Raw genomic sequence first — 18,695 nt, forward strand, 5'->3', positions numbered from 1 at the left:
CTCACTTTTTTTACCTCCTGTGTTTTGTGTCTTGACATATTGTTTTGAGGAAAATCATTCTGTATTTTATCCTTGTTCCTCAATTATGGTTGAACTATCATGGTTAATTGAGTTTAGCCATCCAAAAGAAGAACAAAATATTTCAGCGTTCTTATATGCTCTAGTTGGACTCGTGGTTAAAAAGACAAACACAAACACCCTCACGTCACCCTGGTGTGTCGGGATAAAATCCAACACTGTAATGCTCACACGCTTGCCGGTGAGTAGAATGGGCTGGGGGAGGAGGTGACCTCTGTTTGCTGGTAGGAGTAGCTCTCATCATCGTATTCCAGTTCATCTTCATCATCGTCATCCAGCAGCCCATACTTAAATTTCCGGTAGACAGTGCCATCTTGGCCCATGTAGACAATGTCATCCTCATCGTCCTCATCATACTCCCGGTCCCTGTACTCAATCACCTGATCCTCTTCAAAGCTGGTGCTCTCGCGATGACTGCTCTTGTAGGAGGAGTAAGACTTGCTAGGGTCAGCCAGCTTTGCATAGCCGGCCTTTTCTGTGGGCCTGACTCTGCCCCGAGATTTCCTCCAGATGATCACAGCTGCCCCGAGCAGAAGCGCCAGCATAACGGAGGAGGTGATGAGCAGGGCTGTCCTGGAACGCTCACCTGCAGGCTCAACCTCACTTGCTCGAAGGATACACTCATCTGTTGGAAGATGACCCCAGAGGAAGAGGGCAGAGGGGAAGGGTGGCAGAGAAGGAATGGAGAAAATTAGTTTCTGAGGTAAAGAGGTTCACCTTTATCTTTTGAATCTAAAATGGTAGAACCACTGTCTTCGATTTTCTTAGCACACCCCTCTACAGAATTGCTCCGTGTCTACTCCCATGAGAGTTTCAGTCTATCCCAGATGATACCAACAAACTCTTCTAGGGAGAAAGTCAGTTTGAGATCCAAAGGGAGCCCCCTCATACCCATACGTCATGGGTGAGTCACCAAGTGTCCAACCTTACCAGATCGATTCTTCTACTTCCTTCCTGAGAAAAATGTTCCATCTTGGGCCAGCCTTCAGTTATTGCTGAATGCTCCATTTCTGTTTCAACTCTGACTTTTTCTAAGACTGAATCTTTTCCCCAGCTACCTTTAAACCTGATTCAACAGGATTATCCCACAATTCAAAGATAGGAACAAATTATTTATAAAGCCATTGATTCATCGCTGCGTGGGGTCATAGAAATCACAGGTCAATCTGTAGTTTGATAGTTGAGGAAACCGAGACCCACAGCGAGAAAGTGAATTGTCACATTGTCACAGGTAAGGACTTGTTTATGGAGCAATCAGAACTCAAACCCAGGAATCCTTGCTTCATGCTACAGTCTGGAGACATTAGGGTAAAACACTGATAAAGGTTTTTTGACTTCTTGGCATTCTGTGGACCTAATTTGGTAGCATGAAAAGTACCATCTTTAAATTCTGACTACCAAATTGAGTGATAGGGGTTTCTTCTATCATAACTAAGATTTCTGAAGTTGAGAGCTCTGCCCCCCTGTCATCCACCATTTGTTTTGATGCCTTCATTGAAAATATGGAGTAACCAAAAGTGTCATAATTCAGTGATGAGCTCGTGTTTTGTACTTTTTTTTTTTGCGGTATGTGGGCCTTTCACTGTTGTGGTCTCTCCCATTGCGGAGCACAGGCTCCGGACGCGCAGGCTCAGCGGCCATGGCTCACAGGCCCAGCCACTCTGCGGCACGTGGGATCCTCCCAGACCGGGGCACGAACCCGTGTCCCCTGCATCGGCAGGGGGACTCTCAACCACTGCGCCACCAGGGAAGCCCCCATTTTTTTGTACTTTTTACTCATTTATTCAGGTGGTATAATTTGGGTAAGTTACCTAATTTTTTTTTTTCCTGTTCTTTAACCCACCAAATGGGAGTGTGAAAGAGAGTATGAAAGAACCAGAGAAAAAACTAGCAGGCCTTGTTGGATGTACAAGTTGAAATACACAGTATGTTTTCCATAAACACTTTTTTTTTTATATAAGGATGTTCTGTTCCCAGAAGAGAACATCCTTTTTATTTTTATTTATTTATTTTTTTGTGGTACGCGGGCCTCTCACTGTTGTGGCCTCTCCCGTTGCGGAGCACAGGCTCCGGACGCGCAGGCCCAGCGGCCATGGCTCACGGGCCCAGCCGCTCCGCGGCATGTGAGATCCTCCCGCACCGGGGCACGAACCCGTGTCCCCTGCATCGGCAGGCGGACTCCCAACCACTGCGCCACCAGGGAAGCCCTCCATAAACGTTTTTGAACCACCTAGGTCTGCTCCCAGGATGTTTTATGAGATTCTAGCTGCATGATATACACTAGCTTAATGGATATAATACTGTTGCCAATTATTTTAGGGTTAATTATTTTCTTTTATAATATATTGGCCAATTAGGTCTGATTCATCACCACTGTGTGTTTTCTTTCTCTTTTTGCTAGTGATAAACAAGTTTTCTATTTTATCCTAACTTTCATCCTCTTGGGATTTTGCCCATCAAGAAGAATTTCATCTCCTAAAGTAACAGCACCATCATTACTACTTTTGTCATTAACATATCAGCACAGAATTTTTCCCTGGAGGAAATATGAAAGCACCAGAGGGAAGGATAAGCAACCCGTGTGTGGTCCTTTGCGATAAATACTGCCTGAGGCAGGAGAATCAATAAAAGACTTTTCGAGGTTGTTTCAATTACCAGGGTACCATATGCAATCATGTCTTACTGCTCTCCAGTCTTAGGTCCGCAGAGTCAGAGTCAGCCTCTGTGATATGGGTTCTCTGAAGGATCAGAGTGTCTTAGTAATGAATGAGCAGGTAATAAGAGTATTTGGTCTTCAGTAGAGTTGCCCCAGGTAGATCTTCAAGAGCCAGAGAAAGCCCAGGAGAGCTGACTAAATAGTTCTTAGTTGGAAAAGGCTTGCAGAAACTCTGCACCCAACATGTACACACTTCTGGTTTCATTTAAAGCCATCAATGTAATGAAGGTTGTTATTCTTAGCTGACACAGCATGGATATTAGGCAATCAGACCCTGAAGGTGGATGTGTATGAAGAGCTGGGGAAACCAGCTGCGCATGGGGGTGGGAAAGCTGAAAGAAGGAAACAATTAGTTTTTGGAAAGATGGTATTTAAAAGTTAGTTGAAAAGGCTGATCAAAAATAAAACAGAAAAGACTAGTAGCAGTTATGGGTCTGGGATATACTTTTCTTAAAAATGGACAGGCTCCCATAAATATAATGTCTCTTTTTGTCAGGCCATGATGTAGCTGAACTCCAAGGAAATGACCTGCTTTTACACTAGAGAATAGGTTTTAAGAATTTATCTTTTTCTTTTTAGAAGAAATCACTCCATTTGGGATCTTTCTAAGCTTGTGGCCAATGAGAACCAAGTACCCGTATGAATGGATTGGGGGTGGGAGACAGTTCGGGGACTCGGAATTGGTAAAAGGGGTTTTGTTTCCTCTTAGCCTTCAATGAAAGTTCCTTTCTAAAATGCCTTAAGTCTCTAATGGGAGCCCTGGATTTGGGCTGCCTTCCACAGGATGATTTTTCGATAGAATCAAGATAATATTGGCATCAGCTTCCTTGATAGGCAACTCTTTTCCTTTATTTATTTATTTTTTGCGGTACTCGGGCCTCTTCACTGTTGCGGCCTCTCCCGTTGTGGAGCACAGGCTCCGGACGTGCAGGTTCAGCGGCCATGGCTCACGGGCCCAGCCGCTCCGCGGCATGTGGGATCTTCCCGGACTGGGGCACGAACCCGTGTCCCCTGCATCGGCAGGCGGACTCTCAACCACTGCGCCACCAGGGAAGCCCATAAAGTAAATTTATAAAGATGAAACTCTAGACCTGCTTGAGCTTGAATCTGGGAGGCAGGACAGCAGTGGAGAGAATGCTGGCTTTGAGTCCAAATGACCCATATTCTGATTCCAGATGAGTCTGTTAACATTGGTATGGACTTGGGCATGCTAATCAAACCTTTGAGCCAGAGTCTCCTCATCTGTAAAATGGGATTAATAATATCAACTTATATGAGATGATGGACAGAACGTTTCAGGTACAGTGGGCACATAGCAGGCACTCAATAAAAGGTTGCTGTATCCTGTAATAAACCATAATGGAAAAGAATATGTATATATATGCATAACTGAATCACTTTGCTGTACACCAGAAACTAACACAACATTGTAAATCAACTATACTTCCATTAAAAAAATAAATTAAAAAAAGAATCATTAAATAAAGGTTGCTCTATTGATCCTCTGAAACTTCCCATCCCTCTCTCCCCCATGTTTCCATCAGCATCCTGAGGACATGCGCTTCCTCTGGCTCCGCAGGCTGCTCTCCCTCTCCCCTCACCTGTGGTGTCATGGCAGTCACAGCACTCCTGGGTGTCCGTGGGATCGGAGGTGTTGCAGCAGCGCAGGCAGCGGCTGTCATCCATGTGCAGCAGCAGGTTGGCAGGACACACAGTGCAGTTCCTGGTGCCAGGTCCTTTGCATTCTATGCAGCTCTCATGGCATTTTTCACAGTTAAATTTCTCCCCCTGTTAAGAACAATCAGATTCCTTTGGAGTGTGGAGAAATTAACAAGGCACCGGAGTTCCCAAATCCCTCTCCAATGGATAAGGGAAGGAGGCAGGTTGGGGGTAGCAGAAAGGTGATTTGTTCTGGGTCCATTTTTACTGTTCTGGGTGAAAGACAGAACCAGCTGTTTGCACTTGGATGGAACCATTGCTGAGCCTTTCCTCTGAGATCTGCTGGTAATCATAGTGAGAGAACAAGCTTCTAGAATAGCTCAGGTTACACACTGACAGCCATGTGTTGTACCTGGTCAAGGACGAGTTTTGTCTGGTCCGTACTCAGCTGGCCTTCTCAGTTAAAAGAAATTGAATTCATTGCCTGCATTTCAAAATTGGGATATTTCACATGTAAATCAGTGCTGAGTATCTCTTTAAAAACTGGAAGATTTATCAACATTGAATTCACCACTCCCACATCACAGACAGAGCTGAGTGGCGGTGGCCCCCTTTGTGTGCTCTCCTATTTGATACAATACCCAGCCCTTGCCACCTATGGTCAAGTTTGCACTGGGGTTTTCTTTGACCCAACACTCTTCACTCATTTACATGACCTGCTCTGCCTCTGTGATTATTAGGTTCTCGTGTCTCTGCCCCAGAATAATATAAATTGTGACTGTTAGCTAAAGCAGTGAAATCTCAGTGGGAAGATTGTTGAAGGTGAGAAAGTGGCTTCCCTCCCAACAAGTTGCTCCATTTCACTGGTGCTGAAAACGTAGATGAGGGAAGATACCTTCCTATTTCACTTCTGCACTTTGGAAGGCTGGTACAATAGAAAAAGAAGGAATGGAAATTGCCGTTGTTGAGCACCTTGGCAAGTTTCAGGTGCTGATAAGGTGCTTTCTCAGCTGAGATCTCATCAAATCCTGGGTTAGGAGTCAGAACCCCTGTGTTTAACCCCAACTTTGTTCCTTACTATTCGCATGATCTTTATCAAATTACCGTATTTAACCTCTTGGATTCTCAGTTTCTCCAAAGTGTAATGAGGGCTCTTGTCAGAATTTAAAGAGAATAGCATATGTGAATATGCTGGGACTTGTGAGTTTTACCATGGAGAGATTTACTTAATTTCTAAAGTTTGGAAACACAATCAAGAAGTTAGTGGACTCAGAAAATCCATGGTTTCTAGGCCAGGAAACAAAATATACCTCTCTCAATATATTCGAAGGGGTGGAGGAGATGAAAGACCAACATTGGTTATGTAGTTCTGACATTATTCAGACATTTCAGGTTAGCCAGCAGAGGGGGAGGAGAGAAGATATATCTTATTTCTGACAAAATATTCCTATGTAGACCTGAAACTTCTAAGGTCATGAGCAATATATTGCAGTCCTCATTAAATAACTTCCCCATTATTTATCTCAGTTCTTCTCAGTTCTTTTGATTGACATTAAGGCTACAGGTGGGTAGCACCATTATCCCACAGTGCAATGGTAGATTTTAAAATATTAAACCTGAACTATAGTGAGTGTAGGGATTTTATGACTTTTTTGACTTTGCCCAAAATGACATGCAGAAACTAGCTCATGTCCCTCTGTAGAAATGGTGGAAGACACCCCACGCCCAGCTCTGTACCTCTCCCACTCTGTACTCTCCCACGAGACAGTCAGAGGCGCAGATTCCTCCCACCAGGTGGTAACTCCACACACAGGATAAGCAAGTCAATGCTCCTTTTCCTGAAAGGAAAAAATGATTCTAAGTTATGAAACTGACCTTACATTTCAACCTCTGTCTTGGATCCAAAACACTTAGGAGCAAGAAACATGTCAAGTAAATTGAAGGAGAAGAGTGAATTGATTGAGGAAATGGAAAAAAAAAAAAGTCTATGAGATACCAGGTAAAGATCTAGAAATTATCCAATTAGTCTAATCAATGTAAACTCTCAATTTGGAAATAAGGGTTTGGAGATGACAGATCTTTTATTACAGCAAAAGGAAAGATTTTCAGAGAATGAGAAATCATGTAGAAAGTTTGTAAAAGCTTTATTTATCATTCTACTTATTGTTTAACTAGTAGAGAGGATGAGGATGATTTGGAGGGTCCCAAAACTCGATGAGTAAATCATGAATGGGCAGTTAACTAGTTGAGAAACAACACCAGACTTGGAATTTAAAATGCTAGGGCTAAAAGAATTTACCAGATCATTTTGTCCAGTAGTTATTTTTTATTTATTTATTTATTGGCTGCATTGGGTCTTCGCTGCTGCGTGCAGGCTTTTTCTAGTTGCGGCGAGCGGGGGCTACTCTTTGTTGTGGTGTGCGGGCTCCTCATTGCGGTGGCTTCTCTTTTTGCAGAGCATGGGCTCTAGGTGCACGGGCTTCAGTAGTTGTGGCACACGGGTTCAGTAGTTGTGGCTTGCGGGCTATAGAGTGCAAGCTCAGTAGTTGTGGTGCACGGGCTTAGTTGCTCCGTGGCATGTAGGATCTTCCTGGAGCAGGGCTTGAACCCGTGTCCCCTGCATTGGCAGGCGGATTCTTAACCACTGTGCCACCAGGGAAGCCCTGTCCAGTAGTTCTTAATTTTGGGGATTGTCATGATAGATTTCTTTGAAATTCTCTTGAAAGCTGTAAAATCTCTTCTCAGAAATTTGACATCCTATTTATTTAATTTTTAAATAAATGTAAACAAATGCCCAGACATGTGAAGTCACTCATTCAAGGTTTCATAGGGAATGGTTGACTCAAGAGTCAAATTCAGGTTTGTTGACTGACAGTGCAGTGCTCTTTGATCATACTATCTGCCTTCATACGTGAACCAAGTAGAGGAGGTGTGAACAGACAGACTGTTTCCTGTGGAGGTAATACCCTTCTCTCCTAATTCAGAGACCCCAAGAATGACTGACCCAAGTATTTCTTTCTATGCAGATATCAAGGGAAAACTTCTGGAGAGAGTTTGGGGACAGGAGACCTGAGCTCTAGTTCATTGAATTAGACAGAGAGGCAGGAGCAGAGAAATAGAGGGGGCATGGAATGTGCCTGATATTGTGATTTGCAACTTGATATATAGGACTTTTCATCAGAAAAATATTGTAAAGTGTGGTTAGTTGAAGTTGAACTAGAACCGTGAGTCCTGTTCTTACATTCACTCTGGATTTAAATCGACTTTTCTTGTCTGATCTGTGAGCTCAATCATTTATAATGTTTCTATGGAAGAATGAATTCTGAGTTCTGAACAACAGCTCAGATAATAAACCTTTATTACCCAACTTCCTCTTAGATTGGGGGCTGCCTATAGTGGTATCAATTCAAAGCCATTCTATTTTTATCTTACGTCCAACTTCATACAGAATTTCCTACATGTCCTGGGACACAATTTTGGTCTCTGAAGAAAGAATCAATCTTCCCCTACTTCTTTCCTTTTCTCCCTGCAGTTTTCTGAAATACAGCTTAAATGTCTTACTCTGATTTTAAAACATAGAAGTGTGGGATTTTTTTTCTTTATGAAGAGAAATTAAAGGTAGGAAAAATTAAAAGAGAGAAATGAAAGGGTAAAAAGATTAGGTCACAAAATTTGTGTCTTAAGTTTGGTTACATTTTCCAGAAGGCCAGCAGCAATTCGGCCTAGATCCTGGGCAATCCCCAGAGGCACTACAAGCCACCTCTGGGTGACAAAACAGGACTCCATTTACATCGCCTACATTGATGTATTGCAAAATCCGCATACTTAGGGTACTCTGTGTCTTTTGCAAAAGGTAGTTGGCTAATTTCCAGAATGTTTTCTATTTTTTTTTTCAAGTTTAACATCTTACATTTATCATTGCTTCCAAGGATCTGCAGGAAACTTGGCACCTATAAAGACAGCTTTGGCTTTTCCATAAAATTTGGAACAGCTCACCATCTGCTCTCCCTTAGAATGACCCCCACGGGATGAATTCAGCCCCATGCAGAGCCACCCCTGGGGTCTGTCCATGGTGTCATTCCACACCGGAAGAGAGAGGCAGCTTGGGAGAGTTAGGAGGCTTTGGTTAACCAGCCTGGATTTTTATTTAAAGCAATTTTGTGTGGACGATAAATAAAAAGTTAAATGTGTGAAGGCAAGGAATGAGCTAATTATGAAGGAACCAGCTGCATAAAAGATACATGTTGGTCATTAGTATGCTGCCCTCCCCCAACACCCTTAGTTCTTTTTTTTTTTTTTTTTTTTTTTGCGGTACGCGGGCCTCTCACTGTTGTGGCCTCTCCGGTTGCGGAGCACAGGCTCCGGACGCGCAGGCTCAGCGGCCATGGCTCACGGGCCCAGCCGCTCCGCGGCATGTGGGATCTTCCCGGACCAGGGCAGGAACCTGCGTCCCCTGCATCGGCAGGCGGACTCTCAACCACTGCGCCACCAGGGAAGCCCCCTTAGTTCTTTTAAGTATTTTTTTAAAGTATTTTTTAACACCCTAATATTATTGGGCAGTCAAATGTGAAGGAAATACAATCTAGTTGGTAAATTACTTATTTAGGTTGGGAAAGTTTCCCTGTATCCTTCATGCATCCTCATTTCTTAGTATGACAGCTAATATTTTAAGAAGGAAGGAACTCATCCTTTATTTTTTTACCTAGTTTATAACCCAGGAGAAAACCTGTCCCCAAATTTTGTAATCTATATATTGCAAAATCAGAAGGCAGCACAAAGATTCACTAACCAGCAAAGGACATGTGTGGTAGGTGAAGAAAGGATGACAGAAGAAATGAACAACAAAGATAGAAATCATTAACCAGGAATATTTGGAATTCAAGTCAAATACAGGAGGAGGAGGCACAAACACTCAGAACGGCTTTAAGATTCACCCAGATATGCCCAATCATCCCTGGAATACAATCTCAGGGAGACTGTATTGATGAGCTTTATTTTTTTTTAAGACTTTATTTATTTTTGGAGTTTTTTTTGGTTTGCAACAAAACAGAGAGAGAGAGAGGGAGAGAGAGAGGTACAGAGATTTCCTGTATACATAAAAAAATCATATGAATTCAGGTTCTGACATAACCCCTTTATTCCAAACACACTGAAATGAGAGAATAAATATAAACAGAGAGAACCAAAAAAAGAGATAGGTCGGCTCAAAAGTAAGATGGAATCTCTCTGGACCAGAAAGGGAATATAAATGCAAAATAGCAATCAGATTCAAGCCACCACGTGCTTGGCTCTGGGCCTAAATGTAGGCAATCGTGGCTGTGAGTTCAACTTTTCTACCATAATAGGAAATAAAAGTGTTTCATATAAGACCTGCACCAAAATCCAGGTTTAGAGCTTAAAACAGGAGTCAGGGTGGGACTCTCTGCCCTCATAGACATCACCTCTTGACCAGGAACTCTCCTGGGCTGCCAGCTGGATTGCTGATGAGATCTGCAGTGACATCAGTATCACCTCCAGGAATATTGGAACATCATGTTTCTATACTGAGTTTCAGGGTGGGACATGGGGTAGCATGAGCTGAAAAAGTAGCAGACTGTGAGGAATAAGGATGAAGGGAGAGAGAAAGGGAGTGAAAACCAAAAGCAAAGTCTTCCATTCAAAATGAGCTCAAGACCAAAATTTCAAAGCATGTAGAAAAAAGAATGTTAAAAGAGAAGGTAAACACAATCAAGCATTAACTTACTTCAGATAATATTAATTTCATAGAAAAGTTTGACAAACTTAAAAATTAGCATATTTCGTGGAACAACTAGGCCCGTGAGCCACAACTACTGAGCCTGCGCATCTGGAGCTTGTGCTCCGCAACAAGAGAGGCCACGACAGTGAGAGGCCCGCACACCGTGATGAAGAGTGGCCCCCGCTCGCCGCAACTAGAGAAAGCCCATGCACAAAGACCCAACACAGCCATAAATAAATAAATAAATGATTTAAAAATTAGCATATTTAAGATGCTTAAAAAGTAAATGAAGACAAAAATATCCTCTCAAAAAAAACCTGAAGCACAAACAGGAAGATATGAAACAAAAATAGATGGATATGAAAAACAAACCATTAGAAATCTTAAAAATAAGTCATTTAAGTTAAAAAACTAAAATAATAGGTGGACTGAATTTTTATTTTATTTTATTTTTTTTAAGATTTTTTTGGTGTGGACCATTTTTTAAAGTCTTTATTGACAAAATGAATGTGGTCCAATTCTTGCCTTGAGGGTCTCATCAGCAAGAGAGCTGGACGTTTAATTAAAATGTAATGTATTGAATAAAAATAGCTATGATAAAACTGTATTATAGAATCAAGAAGAAGGAAGAAGACTTCTGGGAAGACTAAGAAAAGCTTCACAGAGAAGATGATATTCAAACTGGGTCTTTAAGTTGAGAGTTAATAGAGTGTTGTTCTCCAGGAAGAGGAAATGCATGGACAATAGTCATGTAGGCATGAGAGATCATCACCTATTTGGAGGCTGCTGAGTGGCTCTGGGTAGTTCTAGGTTCTGAAGTACATGGAAGGAGAGTTGAGACCATAAGCTGACCAGGGAAAGAATTTAATCACTTTTCAAAAACAGAAAACATTTATTGAAAGTTTATCAAGGACAAAAAATGAATGCATAGATTGGAGAGATATACCATGTTCATAAATGTGATGACTCAGGATCGTAAAGATGAGTTTTAATGCAATGTCAATTAATATCCAAGGGATTTTTTTAAATGAAATGTGATAAAATTTACTTGGAAAATAATAAAAGTTACTTGGAAAAAGAGCTAGGAATAGCCAAGACAATTTTGAAAAGGATAACAGGAATGTACCATACCAGGTATCAATATTAATCTAATAAGTTTTAAGAATAAAAACATTGTAGGAGGTATTTCTTTCTTAAATGGTGAGAGGAATTCACCATAATTACCATTCTATGTCAAGCTATGGAGAAAAATGAGCAAATTTGAATTTTAGAAAGATTGCTATGGCATTACTGTACACGATGACCTGGGAGTGGGGTAGCAAGACCAGAGTTGGGGTGACGTGCTATTTCAGAAAGTCAGCTAAGCGATGCTGAGAATGAAGAATGAGAATAGTGAGAATGGAGAAAGAGATCTGAGCAGAGAAACGTTTAGAAGAGAGAAACAACAGACCTTGAAGTTTACCTTTGTGCATTGGACAGGAGGCAAAGGGAAGATAACTTCAAGGTATCAGATTTGGGCAACTGGTTGGACAGTGGGTCTATTAACAGAAAGAGTGAATATCAGAGGAAACTCAGATTGTGTTTACTCTGGGACATGTTGATTTTAAGAATCTCTGGGACAGACAAGTAAGTCTCTGGAAAATAAGAATGGAGCTTGGGACAGTTTTAGGCCAAAATCTTAAGTAGTTGTTGAAATAATGAAAATAAATTTTGCTTGGCATATTCCCAGTTCAACAGGTAGAGAAAGAAGACAGTAGGTGGAAAACACTTGCTGTAGGGGACGATGCCTGTATATGGGCCCTGAAGGATGGGAAGGATCTGAAGAGGCAGCAGTGTGGTGCAGGATCAATTAGGGTTAGAGGGCAGATGTGCAGAAGCTGAAAGAGAACAAAGGGTGCTGATGCTGGAGAGGACTGGCTATGAGGTTGGCAAGCAAGAAGACCCTCCAAAGGTGATGAAAGGAGAGAGGGACAAAGCAGGAGCAAACACTTCGCATTTTTCCATTCACACATGCGAAATGATAGATGGCCCTCACCTTTGCATTTGTCACAAGTTGGGTGGCATCTCTCACAGGTCTGTGTGCTTTGCTCTGCGTAGTAATGCTCTGGGCAGGTACGATGACACTGTCCCTTGGAGTGGAGCAGAAAGAAGAATGGATCGCAGGACAGGCAGTCTGTGGGCCGCGGGCCACTGCAGGCCTTGCAGCTCCTGCTGCAGCTCTCGCAACGCCCCGTGGAGTTTTCTGCGTAATACCTGAACCAAGGAGGGAAGCAGAGACTCAATATTAAGCTTTGCTCCAAAGTTGGGTGTGGTGGAAAAAATCATGGTTACAAGCTGCGTGCCTTCAGACTCTTTACTTATTAGATTCATGACTAATTATACTAATACATCTAATGAGTCTCAGTTTCTTATCTGTAAATTGGACATTACCATCCCTCCTCTGCTATTTGTGGGGATTAAGTTAGATGACACATATGAAAGGACCTAGCATAGATCACATGTAGTAGTGCCACAATAATTGTTCACTACCCCTGCCTTTTATATACCTATATGCTCTGCCACTTTAAAATTCAGGTGTTGGGGCTTCCCTGGTGGCGCAGTGGTTAAGAATCCACCTGCCAATGCAGGAGACACGGGTTCGAGCCCTGGCCCGGGAGGATCCCACATACCGTGGAGCAGCTGGGCCTGTGCTCCACAACTACTGAGCCTGCGCTCTAGAGCCCGTGCTCTGCAACAAGAGAAGCCACGACAATGAGAAGCCCGTGCACCGCAAGGAAGAGTAGCACCCCTCGCTGCAAATAGAGAAAGCCCGGGTGCAGCAACGAAGACCCAACACAGCCAAAAATAAAAACAGATAAATAAGTAAATTTATATAAAAAAAAATTCAGGTGTTAAGTCATATTGAATGGGAATGGGAGGTATTTTAAGTGTACTCCTGAGTGGTTTTTCTAATTTCTCAGTTAAAAAAATCTTGAAATAGGAGGTGACATGAGTGATATTGACCTTTACATAGATGCGACCTCTTTTGAAAAGATTTTCAGAGGCTAAATATAATAATAATTACCATTTGTTAAGTTTCTCCTATATGCCTGACACTACACTGGAGACATCATAAACATTATTTCACCTCATTGAGTCTAAAAATGAGACATTAGGACATGGCAGTTAGGAGTGTGCCCTTTGGAACAGGAGTGCATGGAGTCAATCCTCATGTGCTGTGTGACCTCAGGCAAGTCACACAACATCTCTGTGTCTCAGGTCTGTAATATGGGGCTAATATTAGTAGCTAAAATTAAATAAGCTATTACTGAGAAGCTTGTTAGAACAGTGCCAGGACCATTAGAAATACAGTTGATCCTTGAACAGCTCAGGGGTTAGGGGCTTCAACCTTCCATGTAGTCGAAAATTTGCATATAATAATATATAGTTTTTTTGCGTGTAATACTGTTTTTAAAAACTATAATAATGATAGTTGGCCCTCCATATCTGTGGTTCTGCATCCTTGGATTCAACCTACTGCAGACTGTGTAGTACATATTTAGTGAAAAAAATCCACATATAAATGGAGCCGTGCAGTGCAAACCGCACAGATCAGGTGGAACCATATTATGCAAGGTCCACTCTCATTAATGTATATTATTGATAATTATGAGTTTTATGATTAATCCTCACAGCAAACCTTATGATTTAGATATTATCTGTATTTTACATATGTAAAGACTGAGGCTCAGAGAATTTAGTCAACTTGCTTAAGGTCAAAGGGCTAATGAAGTGGGGCAACACAATTTGAACATATCCATTAAATGCCACGATAACAAGCAATGCATTATTTGAAGGTAAACACAAGATTTTCAAGTAACACTGAAGGGAGAAAAGGAACCATTACCAAAGATAAACCTGTCTGGACGTTGGCACACTGACGCTATCCAACGGAAACATCAGTCATGAACTGAATAGTTGATAAAGATCACCTACGACTCAAAAGAGAAAACCATAGGAAAAAGTGAAAATCCACAATTTTCCGCAGAGGGAATACACAATATTGAAGTCAGAAGATCTGATTTTTTGTCCTGGCTCCACCAAGTATTAGTAGCCATGTGACCTTGGGCAAGTCACTTAACCTCTCTGAACCTCAGTTTCCTCATCTGCAAAATGGAGGGAATGATATTAATCTCATAGGATTGCTGTTGAATCAAATCATAATATAAAGATACATTGTGAGTGCAGATACTTTGTAAACTTAAAGCAGCATAAACATTGGTTACTCATGTTGTTATTATAGATTGTTACTAAGATGAAAAACAACAGTAGGACCCCTGGGGAAGAAAGCTTATCAATACCGAATAGGTTTTTTTAAAAAATAAATTTATTTATTTATTTTTGGCTGTGTTGGGTCTTTGTAGCTGTGTGCGGGCTTTCTCTAGTTGCTGCAAGCCAGGGCTACTCTTCCTTGCAGTGCATGGACTTTTCATTGCGGTGGCTTCTCTTGTTGCGGAGCACGGGCTCTAGGTGTGCAGGTTTCAGTAGTTGTGGCTTGCAGGCTCTAGAACACAGGCTCAGTAGTTGTGGCACACGGGCTTAGTTGCTCCTCGGCATGTGGGATCTTCCCAGACCACGGCTCGAGCCCGTGTCTCCTGCATTGGCAGGCGGATTCTTAACCACTGTGCCACCAGGGAAGCCCCCAAATAGGTTTTAAAAATTATTAAAGAGTGATGCTAAAGGAAGACAATGGTGAGTTGTCCATTGGTTGTTTCTGATGAAAAGAAGAGCACACTGCCACTGCTTACCTTGATAACTCCTGCATGAGGTGACTGTGAAATCATCCGAGCCTCATAGCCTGGAAGAGGATCTTGTGCAGAAGTACAAACAATAACTGGGGCCTTACAAACCTGCTCTGAGGTTAAAAACCAAAGTAATGATGTGCATGGGGTCAGGCTGCAGAGGATTACACACCTGCCTTCCCAAGGCGATGAGATTTAACATACGAAGTTTATACATGTGGATCATTGATTTTACAAAAGGAACTAGTTCAGTAAAATATCACCACTTATAACTCATTTATACCCCATTTACTCGCCTTTAAGGGATTTACGGCAACCTGTGCCTCACCTCCCAATGGGTAACTTCACATATTATGGAGGAATTGCTTTCTTAATTTCATGGTCTATTTAAATTTTGTGTGTGTGTGCACAGGAGTATCTAATGACTTGATTTGAGAAAGATGGGATCCAGATTTTTCAAGCACTTATTAAGATGAAGATGAAGGGCTGACCCAGGTAGCCCCATCCCCCTCTTGTCTGGCAGGAACCTCTCTTTATTGATCTATATGACTGGTGTTTTTTCAGGGCTGCTAATGTGTGTGGCTCTGTGCTGAGTGTTGTTGTAACCTGTGTGAAAAATAAGATGCGTTTCTCTTCCAGGAGCCTATAATTTTCAGGGAAAGAGATATATAAGAAGAATAAGCTCTTAAAAAGTCTTTTTTTTTTTTTTTTTTTGTGGTACGCGGGCCTCTCACTGCCGTGGCCTCTCCCGTTGCGGAGCACAGGCTCCGGACGCGCAGGCTCAGCAGCCATGGCTCACGGGCCCAGCCGCTCCGCGGCATGTGGGATCTTCCCGGACTGGGGCACGAACCCGTGTCCCCTGCATCGGTAGGCGGACTCTCAACCACTGTGCCACCAGGGAAGCCCCTTACAAAGTCTTTGTATTGCTCATCTTATATCAGTACATACAAGTGCTCTTTATTAAGCATGTGTTGAATGAATGAGGTGAATCAAAACACAAGGCAGTGATACAAGCAGTAATTGCTATAGAACTGCAAACAGCAATGTGCTAATTTCAGCAAAAGCATTTGGGGAAAGTCCAAAGTTATAGCCCTTCAATTTGGGTCTGGAAATTCTCAGTGCTTTGAGTTACTGATTGGGAAAGAAGAGTTAGCAATAGGCCTATAATCAGTCTTCCTCTTTACTGGGAATGCCTGGGGGGGAAAAGATGACCCAGTCAAATCCTCTTCCAAATGTGCTGGTAACCAGACCTTCTGATAAACACACTCAGTTTTTCCTTGCAGAAAAACACGTGATGGAGGGCTCTTATCTGTGAAATGCTTTTAGAAGGATACATCTGTGTATCTGGGTTGTTTATGGTAACTAAACCTGTAATTTGTGGATGTGTGGGGGGCATAGCAGGTTGGAGAATTAGTAGGGTATAAATGGAGATATTTAAGTGAAATTGTTCCCTTTGTAAAATCAATGCACCACATGCAGTGCTTAGACCTCACATATTAAATCTGGTCCGAACAAATCGTAATGCAAAAGGGAAAGAATCTACATTCATGGGTTTGGACTTCTCTAACAGAAGAATCACCTCTGCCTTGTAATTGCTTGTATCCTTTGAATTAGTGATGTGGGTCTGACTTGACAATCTGACTCTTTGTGTTATCTCATTGGGTCCCTCTGTCTTTCCTGTTTACTCTTCCGTTACTGTGAACTTGCCGAAATCCTCTGGAGACCATTACAATGGGGTTGGACTCTCATCTTTGTTTCTTACTAGCAGTGAGACTTCAGTCTGGTTATTTAAGTGTTCTGAGACTTAACTTCCTCATCTGCGAAATGGGTTTGCTCATAGTGATATCTGGAGTGGTTATGGGATTAAGTGAGGGGAAAGTGTGTTGAGCACCTTACCCTTCTCTGCACTGGGGCAGACACTCCTTTCCCAGCTGGAACCACCCTGGCTGGCAGGAGAGGCATTGCATGCTGTGTCTCCCTTCACATGTCCTACAAGAGCTGTGGCAGGGGGCACACCGGTGGCTGTCCTCATCAGCATAGTAGCCCTCGGGGCAGTCCTGCACGCAGGTCGTGTCTGCCAAGGGATGAAAAGAATCTGTCTTGGTATCAAGTATGACACATGTCTTCCAAACTTCTATATGCTCCCCACCGTACACCATGGCGGGTGGGGGGATGCAGGAGGAAGGAGACAGTGTCCCTGTGGGCTGATGGGCATCCCAGGAGCTAAGATGAATGTCCAAGAAATAGAATCAACCATAAGGACATTAGGAGTTGAGAAAAAACAGAGGTCAGAGTGGATGGGCTCTGTTGGGCAGGACAGAAACCACCGTCTGTTAAAGTGAGGAAGAGAATGTACAGGGTCTAGCAGGATGGGGAGAACATTCAAGGCAGGGGCTAGGGTAGCAAGAGTCAAGGCTCCACTGAAGAAAACAGTAAGTACAGGGCCAATGCAATGACAAGTTCCTACAGTCTCAACTATTTCTAGCCTAAAATATAAGATTTTACCCTCAGTTTTGCTGTGCTGTCCACACAGTGTGACTCTTGACATTTAAGTGAATTAAAATGAAAACTTCAGTCCCTCAGCTGTACAAGCACAGATATAGAATATTTCCATTGGGACAGAAAGCTCTATGGACTGTGAGACTCTTTTTTGCCCAGTATTTAAAAAATTAGACTCTAACTGTAAATCCTCTGCTCTATACAGCAAGATGAGTTGCAGGGGAGTTCAGCCACACATAACCCCATTCCTTCCTCCACCCACCCCAGTGGAGTCACTGATTCTTGCCCTTTCAACTTCTTTAACAGCATTTAGGGTGGACGGTGAGGGTGGATTCACGATAAAGTTAAAACATGAGATTTGCTGGCTTCGCAGTTTAACATACAGTCTTAGAGGCAACTCTGCCCCAAATCTGCTTAACCTCATAGACCAGAAGCCAGACTCTCCTGCCTTATTAATGTGAGCCACTGGTCAGCTCTAGACCAGAAGAAGGTTTGTCTCCATAACTTCAGTCAGCATTAGCACAGGCACTGGGGGAAAAGGAAAAAAAAAAACAAACCCCAAACTAAATAATACGAGAGCTCTGTAAGTGCTGTGGACCCAGCCAGCTCTGTGCTGGGAGACCCTCTGAGCTGCTCGAGGGCAGGGGCCACGTCATTCATCTCTGCTTTTCCAGCTCCTGGTTCAGTGCCAGGTCTTCCAGTGGCTGTTCTGTTAAAGATGGATGTTGACAGTGGTTTATTGTCCAGCTGATGTATCTAGCTAACTAGGGGGAAGCCTGAATCCCCTGAATGTGAAACACCTCTTCATTAGTTTCCTATTGTTGTAACAAATTACCACATAGTGGCTTAAAACAATACAACTTAATAAATCTTATAATTCTATAGATCAGAAGTCTAACATGGGTCTCCAGGGCTAGGGAGAAGCTTCTAGAAGCTCTGGGGGGAGAATCTGTTTCTTTGCCTTGTCCAGCTTCTAGAGGTCACCCACTTGCCTTGGCTTGCAGCTCCTTGTCTATTTTCAAAGCTGGAGTATCTTCTCTCTGTTCTGATGTCACATAGACTTCAACCACTAACTCTGGTTATCCTGCCTCCCTCTTACAAGGACCTTGCAATAATCCAGGATAATCCTCCCAAATCAACACAATTAATTTAAACACATCTGCAATTTCTTTTTCTTTTTTTTTTTTTGGTCATGTAAGGTAACATATTCATGGGGTCTGGGGAT

At 42.5% G+C, this 18,695-nt stretch overlaps 1 protein-coding gene across 1 annotated transcript in view; it reads right to left on the reverse strand.

The window, feature by feature from the left end:
- Nucleotides 1-230: 230 nt before the first annotated feature.
- Nucleotides 231-18,695, reverse strand: part of PCSK5 (proprotein convertase subtilisin/kexin type 5) — a 447,761-nt gene continuing 429,296 nt past the window's right edge. Inside the window, exons 33-37 of the mRNA XM_027105664.1 lie at nt 16,868-17,045; nt 12,226-12,443; nt 6,191-6,291; nt 4,396-4,582; nt 231-703 (exon numbers count right to left, since the gene is read on the reverse strand). Of these exons, the coding sequence (XP_026961465.1) occupies nt 246-703; nt 4,396-4,582; nt 6,191-6,291; nt 12,226-12,443; nt 16,868-17,045 (1,142 nt within the window). The 3' untranslated portion in view covers nt 231-245. The remainder of the gene's footprint in view (nt 704-4,395; nt 4,583-6,190; nt 6,292-12,225; nt 12,444-16,867; nt 17,046-18,695) is intronic.

Source organism: Aethalodelphis obliquidens, unplaced genomic scaffold (genome assembly GCF_003676395.1).
Source record: "Aethalodelphis obliquidens isolate GAN/ISIS:26980383/991018 unplaced genomic scaffold, ASM367639v1 scaffold7, whole genome shotgun sequence".
In the NCBI taxonomy this organism is placed as follows: Eukaryota; Metazoa; Chordata; class Mammalia; order Artiodactyla; family Delphinidae; genus Aethalodelphis; species Aethalodelphis obliquidens.